This window comes from Rhinoraja longicauda, chromosome 4, assembly GCF_053455715.1.
Source record: "Rhinoraja longicauda isolate Sanriku21f chromosome 4, sRhiLon1.1, whole genome shotgun sequence".
NCBI classification, from domain to species: domain Eukaryota; kingdom Metazoa; phylum Chordata; class Chondrichthyes; order Rajiformes; family Arhynchobatidae; genus Rhinoraja; species Rhinoraja longicauda.
In genome coordinates this window covers 44,307,802-44,335,034 of record NC_135956.1, presented here as the reverse complement: position 1 = coordinate 44,335,034, position 27,233 = coordinate 44,307,802, and the positions used below count along the sequence as shown (strand labels likewise).

Sequence of the window (27,233 nt, the reverse complement as noted above, 5' to 3'; positions counted from 1 at the left end):
TCTTACTTTATCCTCAAGTTAGACACATAATGCTGGAGTAACTCAGCGGGACAGGCAGCATCTCTGGAGCGAAGGAATGGGTGACGCTTTGGATCGAGACCCTTCTTCAGACTGAGAGTCAGGGGAGATGGAAATTCAAGAAATGGAAGGATAAGGTGTGAAAATGATAGATGAAAGCAGATGATATCAAGGAAATGTAGAATAGTTCACTGTTGGCTGAGGGGAAGGTGACAACAAGGCATTCAAACAGTAAAATTAATCGGGAGGACATTGAAACGTCAAAGAACTAGAGTGGGGGAGGGACACAGAGAGAGGGAAAATAAGGTTTACCTGAAGTTAGAGAAATCAATATTCATACCACTGGGTTGTAAGCTGCCCAAGCGAAATATGAGGTACTGTTCCTCCAATTTGCGTTTGGCCTCACTCTGACAGTTGAGGAAGCCCAGGACGGAAGGGTCAGTATGAGAATGGGAGGGGTGGTTAAACTGTTTGGCAACCGAGATGGCGTAGGCCGAGGCAGACTGAGCGAAGGTATTCAGCAAAACGATCACCCAGTCTACTCTTGGTCTCGCCCATAAAGAGGAGTCCACATCTGGAACAGCGGATGTATACTCTGCAACGGAGTTTTAATATATTTTGTTCAACCTTGATGATCTGAACTGTATAACACAGAAATTGTCCTTTTAGTTCAAGATGTCCACACCTACCTTTTTGTCTTTCTGTACTAATTCCTTTACCTGCATTAGGTCGGTATTTTTCTATGCCATGACTATTCCAATGCTTGTCTAAATGTCTGTTAAATGTACTCGCAAGAGAATGCAGATGCTGAAATCTGGAACAACAAGATGCTATAGGAATTCTGTAGATTCAGCAGCATCTGTGGAGGAAAAGGAATTGATGACTTTTGAAGGTCAAATGTGAATTTCCTTCAGTTTTTCTATCACCCTAGGACCTTTGTCCACTAGTACATCTGGGAGATTGTTTGTGTCTTCCTTTGTGAAGACAGATCCAAAGTACCTGTTCAACTCGTCTGCCATTTCCTTGTTCCCCATAATAAATTCACCTGCTTCTGTCTTCAAGGGACCCACATTTGTCTTAACTATTTTTTGCCTCTTCACATACCTCTGCTCCCAGGTCCCCCACAGGTAGCTAATTCCAGATATTCACCACCATCTGTGTGGAAAAACCTGCCCCTCAGATCTCATTTTAATTGCTCACTTTAATCCTGTGCCCCCTACTGCCTTGCAAAAAAGATTGACCATCTATCCTATATATGCCTCTCTTAATTTATAAACCTCTGTAACATTATCCTTCAGCCTCCTTCATTCCAATGAGAATAAACCCAGCATTTCCAATCTCTCCTTGTATAAACAGCCCTCTGTGCCAGACAACATCCTCCTGAATCTCTTCAGCACTCTCTCCTTTGCTATCACCCTTCCTGGAGTATGGTAAGCAGAACTGTACATGATAATCCATTGCTACCTGACGAATCATTTGGGTTACATGACATCCCAACCTTTGTACTTTGCTTATGAAGGCAAGAATGCCCAATACCTTTTTTGCTACTCTACCCACCTATGTTGCTTGTTTCAGGGAGCTCTGGAATTGCACCACAAGGTCTCTCTGCACATGAAGCTGTATATGAGATGATTTTTAAAGAAAGGTTTTGAGTGACATAAAGAGCTGAGCTGGTCTGAATGTGTTATCTTTAACAGTCAGAAAGGAAGGGAAAGAGAGAAAATCAGATGCCAAACTCACTGGAACTGCGGGGAGTCCATTGTCACTACAAACACATACTGATATGTAAAGCAAAATGTAGGGAAAGGGTGGAAGGATTAAAAATCTTAGCGCTATTTTAAGTCTTGTATAAAACAGTGCAATCCTGAAAAGCCAATAAATGTACAGAATTGATTGGGCTGCATTGGCCAGTGAGAAAATAAATGCCTGTTTTGTTTCTGTTTTCTGCTGCACAACCACCAACAGCTGGGCTATCTCGTGCAGGTTTCGCTCGCGTGGGTACTGGTTGCAAAAAGGTCATTTAGATTTTTATGTTGGCAAGTTTGGTGAGATGATCCATGTCCAAGCTGTCGAGTTGTCACTTGAAGAGTGACAAGGTTGGTGCACACCAAGGTGTTGTCGGGAAGAATGTTCCACTCTGGGATAGTCCATAGATATAGTGACTGTTGGTAGCTATTTTTGTTTGGTCTAATTCTAGTATAAATGAAGTGACCTGAGGACTGTCTTGTGAATTTTATGGGTATTGGATTGAATAAAGTGAGAGATGTTACTGGGAATGATGCCATGAGTCTCTTTGTAGACAGTACATAAGCGGGCTTTGGTGCGTCTTGACTCCAGCGACTTCCAGCCATATCGGAGACGCTGGACTGTCTTGAGTAATCGTTACTAATAAACCGTGCTGCACGCCTCTGAACGTTGTCAAGGGTGTCAATGTTATTTTTCTGGTGAGGGTCCCATATTGTCTGGAGATATTCCAACAGTGAGCGGACAAGTGTTTTGTACGCTACCTCCTTTGTTGGTTTGTCACAACTGGATAAATTTCTCCGGAGAAGGCCCAAAGTTCTGTTTGCTTTTGTGGCAATCTGGTTTATATGTCTGTTCCAGGCTAAGCCAGATGTTAGTTCAGCTCCCATGTATGGATGGTGATCAACTTCTTTAAGCAGGTTGTCTCCCATCTTGGATTCTGTCTTTTGACATTCCAGTCATTTGCGGAGCTTCATGCAGCTCCTGTAGGTATTGAATAAGAGCAGTTATTATAAAATGTAGAACGCTTGTACCCAGTATTCCAATCCATTATGATCGGCTTGACTTTATGAGTAACTCTCATGGAAAAGCATTTGGTGTAATTGAAACCATTTGCGAAATGGTTTCCCAATTGCAAAGATTGTTTATGTCATTTTGAAGAACCTTGGCATCTTCAGCAGCTTTGATCTCTCGGTACACAATACAGTCGTCTGCAAAGAGTCTCACTCTCGAAGACAGATCATTGATGTAGATCAAGAACAGCAAGGGTCCCAACACCCCTGTGGCACCCCAGACTCAACTGGAGATTGTTGTGATGACTCACCATCTACTACAACCTTTGTTTTCTGCAACATGCTGTAATAAGGAAATAATGCACATTTATAATAAGATTAAAATGCAGCAGAAGCAACTTGAACACTCTTGAGGAAAAATTATAGTTTCATTCCTTTTTTATGTATGTCTGCCTGAAATATTTGGAACCAAGAGGAAAGTACATATTTTTGAATTCAAGAACATTTTTTTCTCATCATGCCTCGTTCGAATCCCAAAATAGGTCGTAGGTACTTTAAGAATATTGTTTACTCTCTTCGTAAAAATGCTGAAAGATTTTGATTTATTCTGTGAAGACAGATGGTCCAAATTGAATTTCTAATGAAAAGGAATACTCTATTGTGAAATAGATGTAAAACATGATGAAACTTCTTCCGAATGTACAATATGGAAATTTATGGCTTTGGATTCTGTCTTTTGACATTCCAGTCATTTGCGGAGCTTCATGCAGCTCCTGTAGGTATTGAATAAGAGCAGTTATTATAAAATGTAGAACGCTTGTACCCAATATTCCAATCCATTAGGACACCCTATTTTCAGCATTTGATGTTGAACTGCTATTTATAATTTGTATAGTTTTGTTATTTCTATCTAAGATTGATGGAATTTCTCCAAAGTCATCTCGACCTATCCACCTGATTTGCCTTCTGTTACTTATCTGTTACATAACTGCTTTAGTAATCTTTGTATTGTCGGCCAAAGCCAGCTTTTGATCTGTGGCAAAAGTAGCTCTGGAAGTTATTCCATGCATTAGCATATCTTTTTTTCGACACACACCGTGGTCAGCAATATAGCATATCATACCATTGCACATGCAAAGTCCATGTTTCTCATTCCTATTCCATGAATGTTGTGATTATGCATCAAGGAGAACATCTTGTATAACATTTTCATTCTGCCTCCTTTTCCAGAGATCATGGCCTCACTGAATCTATTTTTAAATGACCAGAGGAAATGCTTTTAATTCCAGCTATTTCACACCTACATGAAGTAATGTAAAGCATCTTTGTTTTCTTTTCTTGCATTTTTACAATCGGAAACTCGTTGAATATTACTGTAAGGAATAGACTGGCTTTGTACAGCAAGGTAGACCAAGCATGTAAAAACAAAGAACTGTGTTGCTGGTTACTACACAAAATGACACAAGGTGAGGTGGTAATTCAACAGGTTAGGCAGCATCTCTATAGGGTACTCAGATGAAGGGTCTCGACCCAAAACGTCACCTATCTGTGTTCTCCAGAGATGCTGCCTGTCCTGCTGAGTTACTCCAGCACTTTGTGCTTAAGGTAGACCAATCATCCCTCTTACTAGTATTGGAGACACAACAGAATACAGGTGTTGGAATTTGGAGCAACAAACAATCTGCTGGAGGAACTCGGCAGGCTACGTTGCATGTGAGGGAGAAGGGAAATGTCGACATTTCGGGTCTGAAACTGACTATTCCTTCCCCGCGCAGATGTTGCTCGATCTGCTGAGTTCCTCCAGCGGTTTGTTTATTACTTGTACTGTTGTCCCTGAGTTTCTGTAAATATAGAATATTAACTCATTCTTTTCAGAACAGTCAGCGGATAGAATAACTGTAAGAGATCCAACTGTTGGCAGACAACCATGACATCAGTTTTGCCACCTCCATCTGATGATTATGGTCCTATCCAGCTGAGAGGCAAGAATACAGGAAAACTTCTCAAGAATTATGATGAGCTCAGTGCATGCTTCATGGAGCACTTCTTAACCATGACTCCTCAATGCATGTTTCCTTGATTTCATCTCTTTCCGCCTTAACCTTATTGCAACAACAGCTCAGCAATTGATTGGAAAGGCCATGCATATGTTGAAAAATGGACTAGAGCAGGCAAAATCTCTGCTGAAGTAATAAAATATGGCAGAGAACAGCTTCTGGCAGAAACACATGAACGTATCTCCCACATCTGGGAATGAAGAACATGCCAGAGAACTTCAAAGACACGGTAATCAAGAAAGGAGGCAAGTCCAGTTGAAATAATGATGTCTGCCATGGCAAAATTATTAAACGGATTCTTAACTGCTTCTTCTCAGTAGCTAAAGATTCAGGGTCGCAGGGAGGATTCTGCCTGTGAAGAAGCTCAAGGGCATAATGTTCATTACTCAGTATGTGTAAAAAGCAGCATCAATCACTGTTCTTGCCTTTCCTTGTCCTCACCAAGTCTCTTTTGACCAGGAGCAACTATGAAGGATCCTTCTCCAGTTTAAGTGCCCACAAAAAATTGTTACCATTTTGATTTGGAGATTTGTTCAGCTACGTGAATAGGAAAGGTTTAGAAGGATATGGACCCGATGCGGCAGGAATCTTTGTAGATGGGGCATCCTGGTCGGCATGGGTAAATTGGGCTGAAGGGCCTGTTTCCATACTGTATGACTATTTTGCACTATTAGTCAAATCCAAAGCACTCTAACCTTCTGCAGTTCTGCAAATTTCTGCATGTTGTAGTGTAACACTCCATGTTATGCATCACACACAATATGACACTTGCTGGATGGAAGATATGAGCAAAACTTGGTCGCAGAAGTAGGAATTAAAGATTTTTTTTAAAGGAAGATGAGGAGGTTTGGAAGGTTAATCCAGAGGAGAGAGTTTCAGCTGCTAATTGTCCAGTTGTCAATGGAAAGAAATAAGGGACATGCAAGGAGTCAAAATTATAATGATCTGAGGTTTAAAAAAGGTTGACGATGGTAGGAAATGAGGTATTTAATCTCAAGAATGTGATTTTAAAACTAGAGATAGGGCTTCTGGAAGAGCCAGTGGAGGTCAGTGAATATTGAATGATGGACAATTGAAATATAAGCAGCAATGTTTTTGGGCAAGTGAAGTTTGAGGAGAGTAGAAAATTGGTCAAAGAGATTGATGTGATATGGAATAGCAAGAGTCCAGTGTAAATATTTGCAGAGAACTTTCTGGAATGAAACCACAGAAAACGATGTCCAAGGCTGCTCAACACTTGACCTGTTGATTTGTACCTTTTTGGTATTGAGTCGTGATGAAGAGAAAATTCTGGAAAACCTTTTATTTTTATTGAAAGACATCAGAGGTTTGATTATCAGTAAACAATTATAAAAATGAAAGATGTTGAAGGGCCAGTTTGTAAACTCCTTTAATAATTGCACAACCATAACACAGACTTTCAATTAATTAAAAAATCTGTAGCTTTGAATCTTGGTGACATTGCTTCATTACGTGCCGATCAAGCTTTATTTTATGTGTAGATTGTGTATCAGATATGGTGAAAGGGTTAGAAAACAATACTGTCTGTGTTAGTCAATCTGTTCTGCAGCAACTGAAGTATTAAATTATTTGGGTAATATTACAAGAAATAATGTGTCCTTATTACATCACTCGTGTTATAGTGCTGATCCCTTGTAACATTACACTTCTGTCCTTCAACTTCATCTGATGCAATGTTCCTCAGCTGTTTATTAGACTAACCTCCCATTGTTTGACCAACTTAATACTTGGCTTAAATCCTTTGTGTTTAAAATATTAGACTTGGATAATTTGGCATTGGCAGACAGCATGTTGATGCAAGGACCCAAGCACTTTGTGTTGACAGTGTCTGTAACCTTTGTTGCCCTTTCATATGGATTGTTGTTTATTTATTTGTGCAAATTTAATAAATTCTCAAGTCTTCAAGGGCTGGTGTTTTAACCAGACAGATTTCATGAAAAGGCATTAAGATTTTATAGAAAACTTTTGCATTGTCCATGTTGAGAGAGTTGTATAAACAGACCAAGGAATAAATCTGAACCATTGTGTTTTGTATTGCCACCTGCAGCTGGGGCAGAGTTCATAATCAATACTGTTCTCTGGTACTGTCTCTCTCGTTGGGCCCAGCAACAATGACTGAAACTATTGAGTCTGTTAGGCTTGTTTCTTCTGTTTTTTTGCCATACAAACTGGGAGGGCAAGTAACCAAGTAACTGGGTAAATGCTGTGGAACCAAATTCAACTGGTGGAGCGACTGAGTGGATGGGTTTGGGTGGCATATGCACAGTCAACTTTTACCATCCATCCCCCCCCCTCCCCGAAGCCTGCCGACTGGGTTCTGAAAATCAACATGCATCAAGCTTCTAAATGTTCTCGTTTATTTCTGAATGGACATAGCTGTCAAGGCTTTTCTTAATTGCTTTCAAGGAGGTAGTGAACTGCCATCTTCATCATTGCAGTCCTTTCCGCATTATGCTGTTGGGAAGGGGCTTCAGGATTTAGAATCAGCAACAATGAAAGAACAGGTTATTTTCAGGCCAGGATGATGTGCATGATAGACAATAGACAATAGACAATAGGTGCAGGAGTAGGCCATTCAGCCCTTTGAGCCAGCACCGCCATTCAATGCGATCATGGCTGATCACTCTCAATCAGTACCCCGTTCCTGCCTTCTCCCCATACCCCCTCACTCCGCTATCTTTAAGAGCTCTATCCAGCTCTCTCTTGAAAGCATCCAACGAACTGGCCTCCACTGCCTTCTGAGGCAGAGAATTCCACACCTTCACCACTCTCTGACTGAAAAAGTTCTTCCTCATCTCCGTTCTAAATGGCCTACCCCTTATTCTTAAACTGTGGCCCCTTGTTCTGGACTCCCCCAACATTGGGAACATGTTTCCTGCCTCTAATGTGTCCAATCCCCTAATTATCTTGTATGTTTCAATAAGATCCCCCCTCATCCTTCTAAATTCCAGTGTATACAAGCCCAATCGCTCCAGCCTTTCAACATACGACAGTCCCGCCATTCCGGGAATTAACCTAGTGAACCTACGCTGCACGCCCTCCATAGCAAGAATATCCTTCCTCAAATTTGGAGACCAAAACTGCACACAGTACTCCAGGTGCGGTCTCACCAGGGCCCGGTACAACTGTAGAAGGACCTCTTTGCTCCTATACTCAACTCCTCTTGTTACGAAGGCCAACATTCCATTGGCTTTCTTCACTGCCTGCTGTACCTGCATGCTTCCTTTCATTGACTGATGCACTAGGACACCCAGATCTCGTTGAACTCCCCCTCCTCCTAACTTGACACCATTCAGATAATAATCTGCCTTTCTATTCTTACTTCCAATGTGAATAACCTCACACTTATCTACATTAAACTGCATCTGCCATGTATCCGCCCACTCACACAACCTGTCCAAGTCATCCTGCAGCCTTATTGCATCTTCCTCACAATTCACACTACCCCCCAGCTTAGTATCATCTGCAAATTTGCTAATGCTACTTTTAATCCCTTCGTCTAAGTCATTAATGTATATCGTAAATAGCTGGGGTCCCAGCACCGAACCTTGCGGTACCCCACTGGTCACTGCCTCCCATTCCGAAAGGGACCCATTTATCCCCACTCTTTGCTTTCTGTCTGTCAACCAATTTTCTATCCATGTCAGTACCCTACCCCCAATACCATGCGCCCTAATTTTGCCCACTAATCTCCTGTGTGGTACCTTGTCGAAGGCTTTCTGGAAGTCGAGGTACACCACATCCACTGACTCTCCCCTGTCAATTTTCCTAGTTACATCCTCAAAAAATTCCAGTAGATTTGTCAAGCATGATTTCCCCTTCGTAAATCCATGCTGACTCGGAATGATCCCGTTACTGCTATCCAAATGCTCAGCAATTTCGTCTTTTATAATTGACTCCAGCATCTTCCCCACCACTGATGTCAGACTAACTGGTTTATAATTACCCGTTTTCTCTCTCCCTCCTTAAAAAGTGGGGTAACATTTGCTATCCTCCAATCCACCGGAACTGATCCTGAATCTATAGAACATTGAAAAATGATCTCCAATGCTTCCACTATTTCTAGAGCCACCTCCTTAAGTACCCTGGGATGCAGACCATCAGGCCCTGGGGATTTATCAGCCTTCAGTCCCATCAGTCTACCCAAAACCATTTCCTGCCTAATGTGGATTTCCTTCAGTTCCTCCATCACCCTAGGTTCTCCGGCCCCTAGAACATTTGGGAGATTGTGTGTATCTTCCTCAGTGAAGACAGATCCAAAGTAACGGTTTAACTCGTCTGCCATTTCTTTGTTCCCCATAATAAATTCCCCTGTTTCTGTCTTCAAGGGACCCACATTTGCCTTGACTATTTTTTTCCTCTTCACGTACCTAAAAAAACTTTTGCTATCCTCCTTTATATTATTGGCTAGTTTACCCTCGTACCTCATCTTTTCTCCCCGTATTGCCTTTTTAGTTAACTTTTGTTGCTCTTTAAAAGAGTCCCAATCCTCTGTGTTCCCACTCTTCTTTGCTATGTTATACTTCCTCTCCTTAATTTTTATGCTGTCCCTGACTTCCCTTGTCAGCCACAGGTGTCTCTTACTCCCCTTAGAGTCTTTCTGCCTCTTTGGAATAAATTGATCCTGCAACCTCTGCATTATTCCCAGGAATACCTGCCATTGCTGTTCTACCGTCTTCCCTGCTAGGGCCTCCTTCCAGTCAATTTTGGCCAGCTCCTGCCTCATGCCTCTGTAATCCCCTTTGCTATACTGTAATACCGACACTTCCGATTTTCCCTTCTGCCTTTCCATTTGCAGAGTAAAACTTATCATGTTGTGATCACTGCCTCCTAATGGCTCTTTTACCTCTAGTCCCCTTATCAGATCAGGATCATTACACAACACTAAATCCAGAATTGCCTTCTCCCTGGTAGGCTCCAGTACAAGCTGTTCTAAGAATCCATCTCGAAGGCATTCTACAAACTCTCTTTCCTGGGGTCCATTTCCAACCTGATTTTCCCAGTCTACCTGCATGTTGAAATCTCCCATAACCACCGTAGCATTACATTTTTGACACGCCAATTTTATCTCCTGATTCAACTTGCACTCTATGTCGAGGCTACTGTTTGGGGGCCTATAGATAACTCCCATTAGGGTCTTTTTACCCTTACAATTTCTCATTTCTATCCATACTGATTCAACATCTCCTGATTCTATGTCACCCCTTGCAAGGGAATGAATATCATTCCTTACCATCAGAGCAACCCCACCCCCTCTGCCCACCTGTCTGTCTTTTCTATACGTTGTGTACCCCTGAATATTCAGTTCCCAGCCCTGGTCCTCTTGTAGCCATGTCTCAGTGATCCCTACAACATCATACTTGCCCATGACTAACTGAGCCTCAAGCTCATCCACTTTATTTTTTATACTACGCGCATTTAAGTACAACACTTTAACTTCTGTATTCACCTCCCCTCTCACATCGGTCACAATTGGCCCTGCCCTTAATTTCTTTTCCCCTCTAGAACTTCTGTTCCCATTCTTCCGAGAGTCTTTTGCAATATCTCCTGTATTCCCTTTTTTTTTACCTCATCTTCATATTCACAATTTGTCAATCCCTCCCCCCCACTACTTAGTTTAAAGCCACATGATGATGGGGTATGTGCAAGTGGTGGTGTTTTTGTAATATACCTCAAACTCTTGCCTCCTTGGTTGAAGTTCTTGGTTATGGGAGGTGCTTTAAGGATATATGTTTTTAACTGCATTTGGTAAAACCTGCACTCTGGAATGGTGGTGTTGGGGGAAATTAGCTTAGTTTATTGTCGAATGGTGTATGTGGTACCAATCAGTTGGCCTGCTTTGTGCTGGATGGTGTCAAGCTTCTTGAGTATACATGTCCCTGCATACTAGGCAGGGTTTGTGTCGCCCTTTTTTTGAAAGTTTCACTTTCCTTTGTCGTATTATGCTCTATTTTTGCCGAAAAGGAAAGTAAAAATACATTGTACTCTTAAGCAAACTACATCTTCAACTCTGTAGAACCTGAAGTTTAATTAAATTGGTGTTTGGGGTTTGGCTAGTTTCCTTTGACGATTATATATTCATGCTCGCGTTCACTTGTATATTCAGTTTTCTAATCTTTAAAGTGCACTTAGAAGAAAGTACAGTGCTCAACAATCATCTGACTTATTGTATTGTAAAATGTGAACCATGATCTCATTCTCTGCAGAAGTATTGATGGAAATCTAATCCTTTGGGGCCTGTTAAACATCGACGAGTGTTACTTGGTCCATCTGACTCTGTTGCCAGTTATGATTTGGCACGTAAATCGTTGTTCAGATTTGTTGTATTTTGAGCCTCTTTTCAGCTAAGTGTTGCCCGTCCTCCTACATGAAGGATGAGTGTGCCCTTACCTTTGAACCTGCAATCGTTGTGTGCTGTAGCCTTTGGTGGCAGAAGTAGATATGGTTCGGGCTTTAAAAGGAACATGATAGATACTCAAGGGGCAATCATTTGCAAGTTTATGGTGAAAAAAGAATAACTGCTTCTTCCAGAAAGCCAGCATATATTCCAGCATATAAACCAGCATATATTCCAGCATATAAAACAGCATATATTCCATGAGCTCTGCACCATTTTTACTGTGCTATAGCAATTCTATTCAGGAAAGAAGGGGACAGTGGCCTTGGTGTGAAACATGAGTAGACTGGAATACAGTATTTGTGTGTTATCTTTACTTTAGTTATAGAGTCATACAGCATGGAAATAGGCCCTTTGGCCCAACTCTTCCAAGCCGACCAAGGTGCCCCATCTAAGCTAGTCTTGTTTGACCTATTATCCCGCTAAACCTTTCTTATCAGTGTACCTGTCCAAGTGTCTTTTAAATGTTATTATTGTACCTGATTCAACTACTTTCTCTGGAAGCTCATTCCATGACCTCCGTCTGATCAGGGAGAGTGAGGAGGTTATAGATAGGAGTTACAGAGAGGTGGTCACTCCTAGACCACGGGAGGTAGACAAGTGGGTCACTGTTAGGGGGGGCAAGGAACAGAGGCAGGGACTAGGGAGTACCCCGGTGGCTGTACCCCTTGGAAATAAGTACTCCTGTTTAAGTACTGTTGGGGGGGACAGCCTACCTGGGGGCAACGACGGTGCCGGGGCCTCTGGCAAGGAGTCCGGCCCTGTTGCTCAGAAGGGTAGGGAAAGGAAGAGGAGAGCAGTAGTAATAGGGGACTCTATAGTGAGGGGGTCAGATAGGCGTTTCTATGGACGCAGTCGGGAGACCCGGATGGTGGTTTGCCTCCCTGGTGCCGGTGTCCGGGATGTGTCTGAGCGTGTCCAGGATATCCTGAAAGGGGAGGGAGAGGAGCCAGAGGTCGTGGTACATATAGGTACCAACAATATAGGTAGGATAAGGGAAGAGGTCCTGAAAGGAGAATTCAGGGGGCTAGGAAGAGAGTTTAAAAAAAAGGACTTCCAAAGTAATAATCTCAGGCTTACTGCCTGTGCCACGCGATAGTGAGAATAGGAATGGAGTGAGGTGGAGGATAAATACGTGGCTGAGGAACTGGTGCAGGGAGCAGGGTTTCAAGTTTCTGGATCATTGGGACCTCTTCTAGGGGAAGTATGACCTGTACAAAAAGGACGGGTTGCATCTGAACCCGAGGGGAACCAATATCCTGGCGGGGAGATTTGCTAAAATAACTGCGGAGACTTTAAACTAGTACGGTTGGGGGGAGGGACTCAAACACAGATAGCTAATAGGCAGTGTGTGAGGCAGGAGGCAGAAAAGGGAAACACTCAGACCCAATATGTAGGAGAGAAAGAAGGGAAAAGAAATAAACTGAGAATAAGAAATGATGGGTCCCTTAAATGTGTATATTTTAATGCTAGGAGCATTGTAAGAAAGGTGGATGAGCTTAGAGCCTGGATTGACATCTGGAAGTATGATGTTGTGGCGATCAGTGAAACATGGTTGCAGGAGGGTTGCGATTGGCAATTAAATATTCCAGGATTTCATTGTTTCAGATGTGATAGAATCGGAGGGGCAAGAGGTGGGGGTGTTGCATTGCTTGTCAGGGAGGATATCACAGCAGTGCTTTGGCAGGACAGACTAGAAGGCTCGATTAAGGAGGCTGTTTGGGTGGAACTCAGAAATGAGAAAGGTTTAGCAACACTTATAGGGGTGTATTATAGACCGCCAAATAGGGAACGAGAATTGGAAGAGCAAATATGTAAGGAGATAGCAGATATTAGTAGTAAGCACAGAGTGGTGATTGTGGGTGATTTCAATTTTCCATATATAGACTGGGAATCACATTCTGTTAAAGGGCTGGATGGTTTGGAGTTTGTAAAATGTGTGCAGGATAGTTTTTTGCAGCAATACGTAGAGGTGCCTACCAGAGAAGGGGCAGTGTTGGACCTCCTGTTAGGAAATGAGATGGGTCAGGTGACGGAGGTATGTGTTGAGGAGCACTTTGGGTCTAGTGATCATAATGCCATTAGTTTCAATATCATTATGGAGAAGGTCAAATCTGGACCAAGGGTTGAGATTTTGGATTGGAGAAAGGCTAATTTTGAGGAGATGAGAAAGGATTTAAAAGGAGTGAAATGGAAATTGTTGTTTTATGAAAAGGATATAATAGAGAAATGGAGGATATTTAAAGGTGAAATTTTGAGAGTACAGAGTCTTTATATCCCTGTTCGGTGGAAAGGAAAGAATAATAATTTGAAAGAGCCGTGGTTTTCCAGGGAAATTGGACACTTGGTTCGGAAAAAGAGGGAGATATACAATAAATATAAGCGGCAGGGAGTAAATGAGGTTCTTGAGGAATATAAAGAATGTAAAAGGAATCTTAAAAAGGAAATTAGAAAAGCGAAAAAAAGATATGAGGCTGCTTTGGCAAGTAATGTAAAAGTAAACCCCAAGGGGTTCTACAGATATGTCAATAGCAAAAGGATAGTGAGGGATAAAATTGGTCCATTAGAGAGTCAGAGTGGACAGCTATGTGCTGAGCCGGAAGAAATGGGGGAGATATTAAACAATTTCTTTTCTTCGGTATTTACCGAGGAGAAGGATATTGAATTATGTGAGGTAAGCGAAACAAGTAGAGTAGTGATGGAAATTAGGAGGATTAAAGAAGAGGAGGTACGGACACTTTTGAAGAATATAAAAGTGGATAAGTCTCCAGGTCCTGATAGGATATTCCCTAGGACATTGAGGGAAGTTAGTGCAGAAATAGCAGGGGCTATGACGGAAATATTTCAAACGTCATTAGAAACAGGGATGGTGCCGGAAGATTGGCGCATTGCGCATGTTGTGCCTTTGTTTAAAAAAGGTTCTAAAAGTAAACCTAGCAATTATAGACCAATTAGTTTGACGTCTGTGGTGGGAAAATTAATGGAAAAGATACTTGGGGACAATATATATAATTATTTGGATAATCAAGGCCTGATTAGAAACAGTCAACATGGATTTGTGCCTGGAAGGTCATGTTTGACTAATCTTCTTGAATTTTTTGAAGAGGTTACCAGGGAAATTGATAAGGACAAGGCTGTGGATGTTGTCTATATGGACTTCAGTAAGGCATTTGACAAGGTTCCACATGGAAGGTTGATTAAGAAGGTTAAATCGTTGGGTATTAATAGTGAGGTTGCAAGATGGATTCAACAATGGCTGAATGGGAGATACCAGAGGGTAACGGTTGACAATTGTATGTCAGGTTGGAGGCCAGTGTCTAGTGGAGTGCCCCAAGGATCTGTGTTGGGTCCACTGTTGTTTGTCATTTACATTAATGATCTGGATGATGGTGTGGCAAATTGGATTAGTAAATATGCAGATGATACTAAGATAGGTGGAGTAGTTGATAGTGAGGTAGATTTTCAAAGTCTACAGAGAGACTTGGGCCTTTTGGAAGGGTGGGCTGAAAGATGGCAGATGGAGTTTAATGCTGATAAGTGTGAGGTGCTGCATTTTGGTAGGACAAATCAAAATAGGACGTACAGGGTAAATGGTAGGGAATTGAGGAATGCAGTGGAACAGAGGGATCTGGGAATAACTGTGCATTGTTCCCTGAAGGTGGAATCTCATGTGGATAGGGTGGTGAAGAAGGCGTTTGGTATGTTTGCCTTTATAAATCAGAGCATCGAGTATAGAAGTTGGGATGTAATGTTGAAATTGTACAGGGCATTGGTGAGGCCGAATCTGGAGTATGGTGTGCAGTTCTGGTCGCCAAATTATAGGAAGGATGTCGACAAAATGGAGAGGGTACAGAGGAGATTTACTAGAATGTTGCCTGGGTTTCAGCACTTAGGCTACAGAGAGAGGTTGAACAGGTTGGGTCTTTATTCTTTGGAGCGTAGAAGGTTGAGGGGGGACTTGATAGAGGTTTTTAAAATTTTGAGAGGGACGGACAGAGTTGACGTGGGTAGGCTTTTCCCTTTGAGAGTGGGGAAGATTCCAACAAGGGGACATAGCTTCAGAATTGAGGGACAAAGGTTTAGGGGTAACATGAGGGGGAACTTCTTTACTCAGAGGGTTGTGGCTGTATGGAATGGGCTTCCGGTGGAAGTGGTGGAGGCTGGCTCGATTTTATTATTTAAGAGTAAATTGGATAGGTATATGGATAGGAGGGGATTAGAGGGTTATGGTCTGAGTGCAGGTAGATGAGACTAGGTCAGGGAGAATGGTCGGCGTGGACTGGTAGGGCCGGACAGGCCTGTTTCCATGCTGTAGTTGTTATATGTTATATGTTATATACCCGCCACCCTCTGAGTGAAAGTTGATAACACTCGCTAGTGGTATGCTGTAAAAACTCATATGCGAAAATAAATATTTGTATTTGGCCAATTTGATGGATTGTATTTTTGTTTTCTACAATACCTGGGAAGCTCCTTTATAAAATTTATTTATCAGAATATTTCCTTTCAAACGTGGTCAGTGTAAGACTGCTCCATGACTGCCTGTATGGAGCACATGGCAGTAATTCCTGGTCTGGGTGTGGCTGGCAAACATGTTTCCTGGAGGAGGAAAAAAAAATTGCTATTGCAAACTCAACTGTCTTCTAAGTACACAGAGGATGTGAGCCACCTGAACCCCATATGAGCCTGTACTAATGAATATTGATAGTTTGGGGGGTTATTTTTAAGCAATTAGTAGCACAGTCCACACTATTCTGAAACTTCAGTGACAGCACTGCAAGTAGTCATTGCCTTTAAACAATAACTTACAAAGATTTTTCTATTGTTTAACAAAATAAACTCTGCAATATCTGTAATGTTGCACTGCATGTAACAAATGAAATCATGCATTGGTTCAATATTTCAATTTATAACTGCCATAACATTTCTCAATATTGTACATTAATTTCTGTACTTTGTAATGTATACTTATTGAATCTTTGTTACACTTCAATAAAGTCTCATTTCTGCCTTGTGATGTATTAAATATTTAGAATGTTAAGCAAATGACAGCATTTTAATCTACAGCAAAATAATGTAATTTTAACAGTTGGTGATAAGCAAGGATCCCAGAGGCACCCACTGAAAAGTAATCACTCGATTAGTGTATTTCAAATCATTTATGTTATTGAATTTAGTTAGCATCAACAGCCGTTAGGCTTGTCTCTCATTCTGAGATTCTAATGGTAAAAGTGAACAGTACATTTCTCTGAAATCCAAGTTGCATACTGATGTTATAACTTCCCTCGGGGAAACTATTCCGCAGGTGGAACACCCTCCATAAGCGGTGCTTTCTTTCATCATGCTTGAATCTTCACACTCTCAGACAATTCCAGTATCACCTTGTTCTGCCTTCTTATACCATGGCTAATGTCACTGATCTTTCAGTACTCAAAACACATTTCTGCATTTGCCCTTTTCAACACTGAAGCAATCTCATTCTGAAGCATTCCTCGTATTGAATGAACATAGATTCAATCTACTTGGTCACATCCATGTGTTTTTTAAATGACCGATTTAAAAATGGACTGTAAAGTGGTAGAAAAACAAAGAAGTGCAGATGTTCGAAATTTGAAAAAAAAATTCAACTTTCAACATGTCAGACAGCAACTATGTAAATAGAAATAAAGTTAATCTTCAGGTTGATTTTAAATCAGAACTAGGAAATGTTGGAAAACATGCATGTTTTAAATTGCAGGGAAAATGGAGGGATGGAAAGAACAAAGGGAGCATGTTTAATAGGGTGGAGACCGAGGAAAGCAAAAATGACACAAGTGGTGGTGATAATGCCTGAAACGCTGCAGTGAAAGCTTATTAATCACAGCTGATCTGTTTGATGCAATGTAAATAGTAGATGATTGAGAATAGAGGAGAGGAAAAAAGAAAACTGGTAAATTCTGAGATACCGATTATTGCAGTTGCTGAACAAGTGAAGTAAAAGAGAATTCTAGAACTATTTGTAGGTCAACTAACATCTCAGGAGAGAAAAGAAATTCAGTTAACTTTTCAGATTGGTGATCTTTTATGATAGATACAAACTGAAAAGTCTGGAAAAGTTCTATGCATTGTAATGTGCCTGGATATGAGATGAGAATCTGTTCCCTGAGTTTTGTGAGAACAGTGTAGGAGCTCAAATTCAGAAAGGGAGTGAATGGAGAATTTAAGCGACATTTAACTGGAAGCCCATGGTCATCCTTGCGGACTGAACGAAGATGTCCTGCAAAGCAGTCTTTTGTTCCTCCACCTGCTCATTAACCTGTTAATTCTATTTCTTTTCTCTCCACGCAAGTATTTCCAGCATTTTTTGTTTTTATTTGTAACTCAGGAATCAAAGTGGCCAACACTTTGTGGAGCCACAGGAGATGGGCAAGGTCCTCAATGAGTATTTCTCCTCTGTATTTACCGAGGAGAAAGGTAGGAGGACGGAAGAACTTGGGGCAGTCAATGGAAATGTCTTGGGAGCGGCCAGTGTTACGGTCGAAGAGGTGCTAGAGGTACTATCATGTATTAAGGAAGACACATCTCCAGGGCCTGATCAGATATATCCTAGGACATTGTGGGGAAACTAGAGGGGAAATTGCAGGAGCCCTCGTTGAAATTTACGAGTCGTCTTTAAATACAGGAGAGTTGCCGGAAGACGAGGGTGGCAAATGTGCCTCTGTTCAAGAAGAGCTGCAGGAAAAATGCTGGGAACTATAGGCCAGTGAGCTTAACATCTGAGTTGGAAAGTTACTTGAGAGTTACTTGTTTTCACGAGAGAGTTAGATTTAGCTCTTAGGGCTAAGGGAATCAAGGGATATGGGGGGAAAAGCCGGAACGGGGTACTGATTTTGGATGATCAGCCATGATCATATTGAATGGCGGTGCTGACTCGAAGGGCCGAATGGCCTACTCCTGCACCTATTTTTTTTTGTTGCTATTTGCTATGAGAACATACTGAGGGTCTCGACCCGAAACGTCACCCATTCCTTCTCTCCCGAGATGCTGCCTGACCTGCTGAGTTACTCCAGCATTTTGTGAATAAATCTGAGGAATACGATAAACAGGCATTTAGACAGATAAGGGCTGATTGGAGATAGTCAGCATGGTTTTGTACATGGGTGGTCGTGTCTCTTTTGAAGATATGACCAAAAAGATCGATGAGGGCCGAGCTGAGGATGTTGTATGCATGGGCTTCAGCAAAGCATTCAACAAGGTTTCTTTGGTAGGCTGCTCTGGAAGGTTAGGTCGCATGGGATCCAAGGGGATATAGCTAAATGGATTTAAAAATTGGCTTCATAGAAGGAAGCAGAGTGGTGGAAGGTTGCTTCTCGGACTGGAGGCCTGTGACTTGTGGTGTGTCTCAGGGTTCAGTGCTGGGCCTGTTACTGTTTGTCATCTGTATCAATGATTTGGATGTAAAACAAAAAACGGCAAGATTTGTAACTTTGCAGATGATACAAAAGTGAGTGGTTTTGCAGATAGTGAAGATGGTTGTGAAAAATTGCAGCAAGATCTTGATCAATTGGCCAAATGGGCTGAGTAATGTTTGATGGAATTTAATAGAGAAATGTGAGGTGTTGCATTTTGTTCAGTCTAACATGGACCTACAAAATGAATGGAAGGGCTCTGAGGAGTGTTGTGGAGCAGAGGGATCTAGGAGTGCAGGTGCATGGTTCCTTGAAGGTGGAGTAAGTCGTATAAACATAGCACAAAAAGTAAGGAAGTTTGTGTTTGGTAGATTATTTATTTGTTGTAACAATGCTTCTTGGCAATAAATCTTATACCGTTGGAAAGCCTGTTTATTTCCCTTTTAAATGGTGCCACATTTGTAAGGAACATGCATTTGTGGGATGAGCAGCAGAGCTGAGTATGTGGGTTGCGCCCATGAAAAATCTGCCAGATCTCTGCCAATGCCAAACAGCTTATTCTGCCATTGACTCTTTTTCGGTGTTGTTTGGTGGATTGGATGATTGAAGTCTGAAGAAACAAGACATATTGGCAATTTAACAATTTATTCATTTAATAAACAGGAGCTTCAGTAGCGTGTGGAAGAACCATACACAGCCACAACAGCCTGGCACCTTCTCCTCATGCTGGTCACCAGCCTGGTCACACACTGTTGTGGGATGGCATCCCATTGTTCAACCAGCATTTGTCGCAAGTCAGCCAACGTGATTGTGTTGGTCACTCTGGCACGAACAGCATGCCCAAGCTGATCCCACAAGTGTTCAATGGGTTTGAGGTCAGGACTGCTGGCAGGCCATTCCATCCTCTCCACTCCCAAATTCTGGAGGTAGTCTCTAAGAAACCCTGCTCTGTGGGGGCGAGCATTGTCATCTTGGAGGATAGAGTTCGGTCCCAGACTGTGGAGATATGGTATTGCCACTGGTTGCAGAATCTCATCTCGATATCTCTCTGCATTGAGATTGCCTCCAACGATGACAAGCCTCGTTTTTCCAGTGAGGGAGATGCCGCCCCACACCATCACACTGCCTCCACCAAAAGATGTTACTATCGGTGCAGCAATCAGCATAGCGTTCTCCGCGTCTTCTCCACACTTTGACCCTATGATCCAACTGCCGTAGGCAGAATCTGGACTCATCGCTGAACATAACGTTCCTCCACATGTTCAGGTTCCAGTGCACGTGTTGCCGACACCAGCGCAAACGGGCCTGACGGTGAAGGGCAGTCATGGCAGGCCTCCTGGCAGCCCTATGAGACCGGAGATCGGCTGCGTGCAGTCTGTTCCGAATTATCTGGGCAGAGAGCCGTCGGCCATATCGTCCTGCAAACCTTGACTGCAAATCTGTAGAAGACAGCCTACGGTTCCTAAGTGCTGACAGGATGAGGAAACGGTCTTCTTCGGGTGTCGTCTTCTTGGGACGCCCATTTCGCGGCCTGTCTGACATCCCCCGTTATATGGAATTGGCCTTCACTTTGGAGATGGTACTAGGGCTCACTCCAAATAATGCCGCAACTTGGTTTTGCGGAACACCAGCTTGAAGTTGCCCTATCGCATGGGCCCTATCCAGATCAGTCAAACGTGGCATGCCGATTCTTGGAGCAGACACCTACTGACCACTGTAGCAGGGCCCATGCTCACAGATGCTGCCAATCAGGTGCCAATCAGGCACCTGATTGTCAGCACCTGGGGGTACCAGAAGCTCAAAACAAGAGTCAATAGCAACAGCAGAATAAGCTGTTTGGCATTGGCAGAGAAGATTTGGCAGATTTTTCATGGGCACAGCCCATATACTCAGCTCTGCTGCTCATCTCACAAATGCATGTTCCTTACAAATGTGGCACCATTTAAAAGGGAAATAAACAGGCTTTCCAACGGTATAAGATTTATTGCCAAGAAGCATTGTTACAACAAAGAAATAATCTACCAAACACAAATTTCCTTACTTTTTGTGCTATGTTTATATGGTGGTCAATAAGGCATTTAGCACATTGACCTTCATCAGTCAGTATTGAGTATAGAAGTTGGGAGGTCATGTCACAGTTGTATAAGACGTTGGTGAGGCTGCATTTAGGGTATTGTGTTCAGTTCTGGGCACCATGTTATTAGAAAGATGTCAAATTGGAAATGGTACAGAGAAGATTTACGATGATGTTGCCAGGACTAGAGGGTCTGGGCTGTGAGCAGAGGTTGGGTAGGCTGGGACTATTCCTTGGAGTGCAGCAGGATGAGGGGTAATTTTAAATAGGAGTATAACATCATGAGAGAAGATCGCTCAGAGTCTCTTGCCCAGAGTTGGTGAGTTGAGGACATAGATTTAAACTAAAGGGGAAAAGATTTAATAGGAATCTGAGGGTATCTTTTTCACACAGAGGGTGTTGGGGTTATGGAACAAGCTGCCATGGGAGGTAGTTGAGTCAGGGACTATCCCAACATTTAAGAAACAGTTAGACAGGTACATGGATAGGACAGGTTTGGAGGGATATAGGCCAAATGCGGGCAGGTGGAACTAGTGTAGTTGGGACATGTTGGCCGTTGTGGGCAAATTGGGCCGAAGGGCCTGTTTCCACGCTGTATCACTCTATGACTATAACATGTGAAATCTTCCTTAAACCGCTACCAGCCCCAACCTGAACCTACTTTCATGTTTTGCATAAGAATTTGGTTGAGTATTGAAATGTTGCTCTTTTTGTTTATTGGCTTTTTCTTTATTTGATTAAACCCCTGTGTAGTGCCGTGGGCTTTTTCTGTGCACTGAAGGATGCAATATAGAAGCCAGGTGTTGAAGATTAAAAAAACGAACAACTTTACTAACTTTGAGCATTTTGAGCAATGAAGGAAATGACAGATTTATGGATAGGTTAGGAGAACGTGGAAAATAACATTTTGAATGCCAATGGTGGGCTGCAACAAGAAATGTAAGGTTGCAGCCAAGTTTAACAAATATTTCCATTAAATTTGAGCTCATCTGTAACTGCTTTGAATTCTTCTGCTGGTTATTCCCTGGATATTGTGAATGAGGGTTGGGGAGAAACGTTATGTTCCAAATGCTAAATTCTGCAAAGGCTGGAAATCTAAAATAAATAAAATACTGGAGATTTTCAATAATTGACGAGTCACCATGGATTAATGAAGGAGAAATAATGTTTGGCAAATCACTTTGAAGCTGTAACTAACTTAATAGATAAAGGGAGACCAATGGAAGTGGCATATTTGGGCTTTCAGAAGGTCTTGTGTATGATGCCATTCAAGGGCATATTAAAAGTACAAAGGATTGAAGACATTATTATGGCTTGGACTGAGGAACGGTCAATTAGCAAAAACAGAGCAGGAAAGATCAGGTTATTTTTGAGTTGTGGGACTGTGTCTAGTCAGGTGCCTTCAAAATTGGCAGTAGATCCCTGATTGATCACAGTCAATATCAACTATATCAATTATATTGGGGACCAGGAATAATATACCTAAGTTTGCTGATGATACAAAAGCTGGGTGGGAGTGCGGGTGGTTCAATAGACCTGAAGCTTTTTTGAAGAGGTGACTAAGAAAATTGACGAGCACAATGTGGTGAACAATATAAACATGAACTTTAGCAAGGTCTTGTACAGTAGTCTGGTTTGTAAAGTTAGATCACATGGGGTATAGGGTGAGCTAGCTAATTGGGTATAGAATAGATGCAAATAAAGGATGAACAGCTGGAGGAATGCAGCAGCAGGTCAGGCAGCATTTGTGGAGGGCAATGGACAATCAACTTACCAGGTCAAGACCTTAAACCAGACAGAAAGGATAGTGGGGAAGTCGCCAGTAATAGAGATGAGGGGAGGGATGGGGCGAGAGCTAGCAAGCAATAGATGGTTACAGATAAGGAGGGGATTGGTAAATAACAGTCAGGTGAGGAAGCGAAGGGTGGGATGGAGAAAACATGAGGCTGGAAGGCAATAAATGGAGAATAGAAGCCTGCTGATTCTTGAATCTGATGGGCAAGGAAATTGTATGGGAAGGGGAATTAAAATGGCATATTTCTGTTAATGGGTTTTATGCTTATTTGGGGTTTCACTACCTGGAAAGTATCAAGCATGTTCTGTTCCCTATCTATAAACTCATGAGGTGGCCCAGAGAGTGATTGGATGCACCCAGAGTTAGTGGCTTTGGTACTGATATCCACACTTTTACACTTCCAAAAAGAATGTGAGTAACTGCAGTTTCTCCTTCCTGCCCAGACAACAGGCAATTTGTGAATTTGCTGCCATGGCACACAAGGATCATTGAGTGTATGTCATGTAAGTGTGTGCTGCCCATGAGCCAACAAAAGGTTGGATTCACGAACCAGACATCCAGTTCATTTTAAATTTGCAAGATTTGAAGTCTTCATAACAAAAGCAATCTGGAACAATCATAACCCCAAAAGTATGCTTTATTAAATATTTACTATTGTGGGCTGATTATTTGGAAAATAAAATCTATTGACAGTTTTCATACTTAAAATAACTGTACTGAACTGTATGCTGTTTTGTATTTGCAGTCTGGGTTATTAATATTTTAATAGCTAACAATTAACTTTGTGTGAGATTTACTGTTTGTACAGCCAGCTAAATAATCCTGGAATAGATTTCATGTGAACTCGAACAATTGATTTTTCTTGTCCTTAATGGCTCTGAAAAGGAATTGATCACACTTGAAGAACCTTGTACCATGTAAAGGTGTATCATGCCATCCTGTTTTGATGTTCTTAATTTGAAATTATTTCAAAGTCGGCTTAGAAACCCACCTGGTAATGATGAGTAAATCTACAGGATTTCATGATGAATTACTGCTACAAGTATTACTCAAATGATTTTATTTCTTGATTGTTGCAGGAATCCTACACATACAAAGACCCGATTACTGAATTTGTGGAATGCCTGTATGTGAATTTTGATTTTGATGGTGCTCAGAAGAAGCTCAGAGAGTGCGAATCGGTGAGTTTTGTTTCAAAGCTTGTTGCACTATTAATTCCAGATGGGACATCCTTAGCCAAAAGCACTGCCATGAGTGGTTTGCAATCTTTTTTAAAAAAAAATGTATTTTAACTCCTCTATGAAGAATGCGTCGTAAATGAGTGTGCTCACTGGTTTTCAAGAGTGCTTTTGGGATTGTTAACATTTAGGAAATGCATTAACACACCTCCAGCTTTCCTTTACTTCACTCTTCTGAAATTTTGGCTGTGGTAGCATGGAATAGAATTGAGTGGCAGAACATGCATTTAAACCAGGCCACACAGCATGACAGTCCTTTGTTCAGAATATGTTCCCGACAGCTTCACTGCACCATCCAAATTTTGCCAGTGTGAGTGGTACTCAGCAGGATGCTCTGGTGAGTGAGCTATTTGGGCTCATGATGTATAATGAAGTTCCTTCTGGTATTTTTTTATAAATTGTATTGAACGGTAAGGTTATCATGGTTTCTTCTCATAGCAACATAGGAAAAAAATGCTGCTGTATTTAATGTGTGAGTATTATATTACAAAGCTATGCTAGGAGCACATAGCCATTGTACCATTCCCCAATACAAGATCCGAACATTCTCCCTGCTACTAATATTAAGCTAATTGTCCAAGAATTCTGATTTCTTTCTTGCTCACTCCTTAAATTGACTGTTTCCTTGTACCCACAATCACTGTCACTGCTTCTTTGATACATAGATATTTCTTAAAACATGTGAAGGTATATAAATCTCTGGGGCCTATTCAAGAACCCTGTAAAAAGCCAGAGAAAAAAATTGCAAGAGCTCTGACTGAAACATATCATTAGCCACAGCTGAGATGCCAGCAGACTGGAGGGTGGCAAATGTTATATTGTTATTCAAGATTCAATTTAATTGTCACATGTACCAATTAAGGTTCAGTGAAATTTGAGTTACCATACAGCTATACTAAGTAAAAAGCAACAAGACACACAGCCACATAAAATAAAATTTAACATAAAACATCTACCACAGCGGATTCCACATTCCTCACTGTGATGGAAGGTAATAAAGTTCAATCATCTTCCTCTTTGTTCTCCTGCGGTCAGGGCTGTTGAACCATCCGCAGTCACTGCCGCCGACTGTCCGAGGCCCTCGTGTCGGGATGATCGAAACTCCGGCGTCGGTACGGATTGTAACACTCTCTGCAGCATAGAACTCCCGAGTTGGCCTCTTCTTACCAGAGACCGCAGGCTTCACAGTGCTCAAGTCCACAGGCCCGGCATTTGGAGCTCTCCATAGTCAATCCTCGCAAAGGATCGCAGCGCCTGCGGCTTGAAGCGCCGGGCCGGTCTCCAGGAAATGCCTCACCATTCCATGATGTTAGGCTGCAGTGGGGACGGAGATACGATACGGAGAAAAATCGCATCTCTGTCGAGGTAAGAGATTGAAAAAAAGTTTCCCACAATTCCCCCCAACCCCCACATAAAACAAACCAAGAAACACTAAAACATACTTTAACATAGAAACATAGAAAATAAGTGCAGGAGGAGGCCATTCGGCCCTTCGAGCCAGCACCACCATTCATTGTGACCATTGCTGATCGTCCACAATCAATAACCCGTGCCTGCCTTCTCCCCATATCCCTTGATTCCACAAGCCCCTTGATTCCAACTCTCTCTTAAATCCATCCAGTGATTTGGCCTCCACTGCCCTCTGTGGCAGAGAATTCCACAAATTCACAACTCTCTAGGTGAAAAAGTTGCTTCTCACCTCAGTTTTAAATGGCCTCCCCTTTATTCTAAGACTGTGGCCCCTGGTTCTGGACTCGCCCAACATTGGGAACATTTTTCCTGCATCTAGCATGTCCAGTCCTTTTATAATTTTATATGTCTCTATAAGATCCCCTCTCATCCTTCTAAACTCCAGTGAATACAAGCCTAGTCTTTTCAATCTTTCCTCATATGACAGTCCCGCCATCCCAGGGATCAATCTTAGCACATACTTAAAATAATAAAAACAGTAGAAAGGACAGACAGCCTGTTGGCGAGGCAGCCAGTGCTGGTGGCATCACCCAGTATCTAATTTAGCCTTGTTTGTTTATCTTAATCTCTGGGCCATGCTTTAAAAATAAAACCCTCCACTCAAAGCATGTACAGTTTTTCTGCAGCATTGTCAGCATCTTCATTTATCCTCATCTGGTTAGGCCCAGTGGGACCATATTTTCTATTTTTCATTTTTTATTTCTCAGGAGGAGCCTGTGAATTTTTTTACATATTATGAATTATTTCCTTTATTCCCTCATCTAAAATTAATCTATTTTGTTTTGAATGCTTCATGCTAATGTAATCATGTTAGGTTTACTAGTTTCTATTTTTTCCCAGAGGAGACATTGAGCTCTACTGCACTTTTACCTTTGGGTCCTCTGCCTCTTGCTGCACTCAGCCTTAAGTTAATTTCATTAGCAGACTTTGGACAAACATTTAAGCATTCTCTTATTTCATCATACTTCCTTGACTTTTTAAAATTCTTTCATATTAACCCTAACCCAAGCCCAACTTAATCTTTGTGTCCTGTTTACTGCCCTAGTTATATGATATGTCAGGACACTGATCCCAACCCAGTTTAAGTTGAGCCCTTCCTCACAGTATAGCATTTTCTCTCCAGATCTAGTGTCACTGTTCCATGAAGCTAAACCAATGTTTCACACACAATCCTTCCAGCCACATATTTAACATCATGTGTTTGACAATATGGCACTGTCAATCCAAAGATTAATTCTCAGGAGATTCTGAGTTTGAGCTTGGACCTGGTTCCCTGAACTCTCTTGGCAGGATATCATTCCTGGCTATATTGTTGGTTCCCATACATATCCAAGCATATGGATTCACACCCACATCATTTTCACAGCCAGCTGCAACAAGATGCTCATTGTACCTCCCACCTCCATTCTATTTCGCTGTCAATTTTTATGTGCAATGCTCCCCACCCCAATTGCTACCTCTTCCTTTACTATCATTTTACTCCCAACATTCCCCATGCGCTATTGATCCACCTTCAGCTTCATTAAAGGCTACTAAACCTGCCTAGGAATTGCTAATTTTTTAAATATTGTTAATTCTGACAAATTTCATAAGTTGGACTGCATATATACAACGGGAATTAAAAATCTTGATATAACTGCAACCTAATATTGTGGTATTAGTAGTCGTGGACCTCCATTAGCTACCCCAGGTTGAGGTGCTATTATGACATATAATTTGCTTGGACTCAATGCCTAATGCTAATCAGCTTGGCAAACAGCAGACTAGTTCACATTTCACAAAGTATTACAACCACATGTGATGAGCTTGACTTGCCACTGACCGAATGCCGACACCACAAAACTATTGCATTGCCAGTAATTTTGAATTTGTGCTTTCATATCATATCATATCATATATATACAGCTGGAAACAGGCCTTTAATTGTTCCAAGTGCTCAATTGCAGATTGTTGAGAGCATTTTGTGTTCCATTCATCGGCACTTCAAATATTTCGAAGGCGTTCAAACAATCGGAGTTG

At 41.8% G+C, this 27,233-nt stretch overlaps 1 protein-coding gene across 1 annotated transcript in view; it reads left to right on the top strand.

Moving 5' to 3' along the window:
• The window catches only part of eif3eb (eukaryotic translation initiation factor 3, subunit E, b), a 150,674-nt gene that overhangs the window by 76,190 nt on the left and 47,251 nt on the right, over nucleotides 1-27,233 (top strand). The window contains exon 9 of the mRNA XM_078397625.1: nucleotides 23,586-23,687. Within this exon, the coding sequence (XP_078253751.1) occupies nucleotides 23,586-23,687 (102 nt within the window). The remainder of the gene's footprint in view (nucleotides 1-23,585; nucleotides 23,688-27,233) is intronic.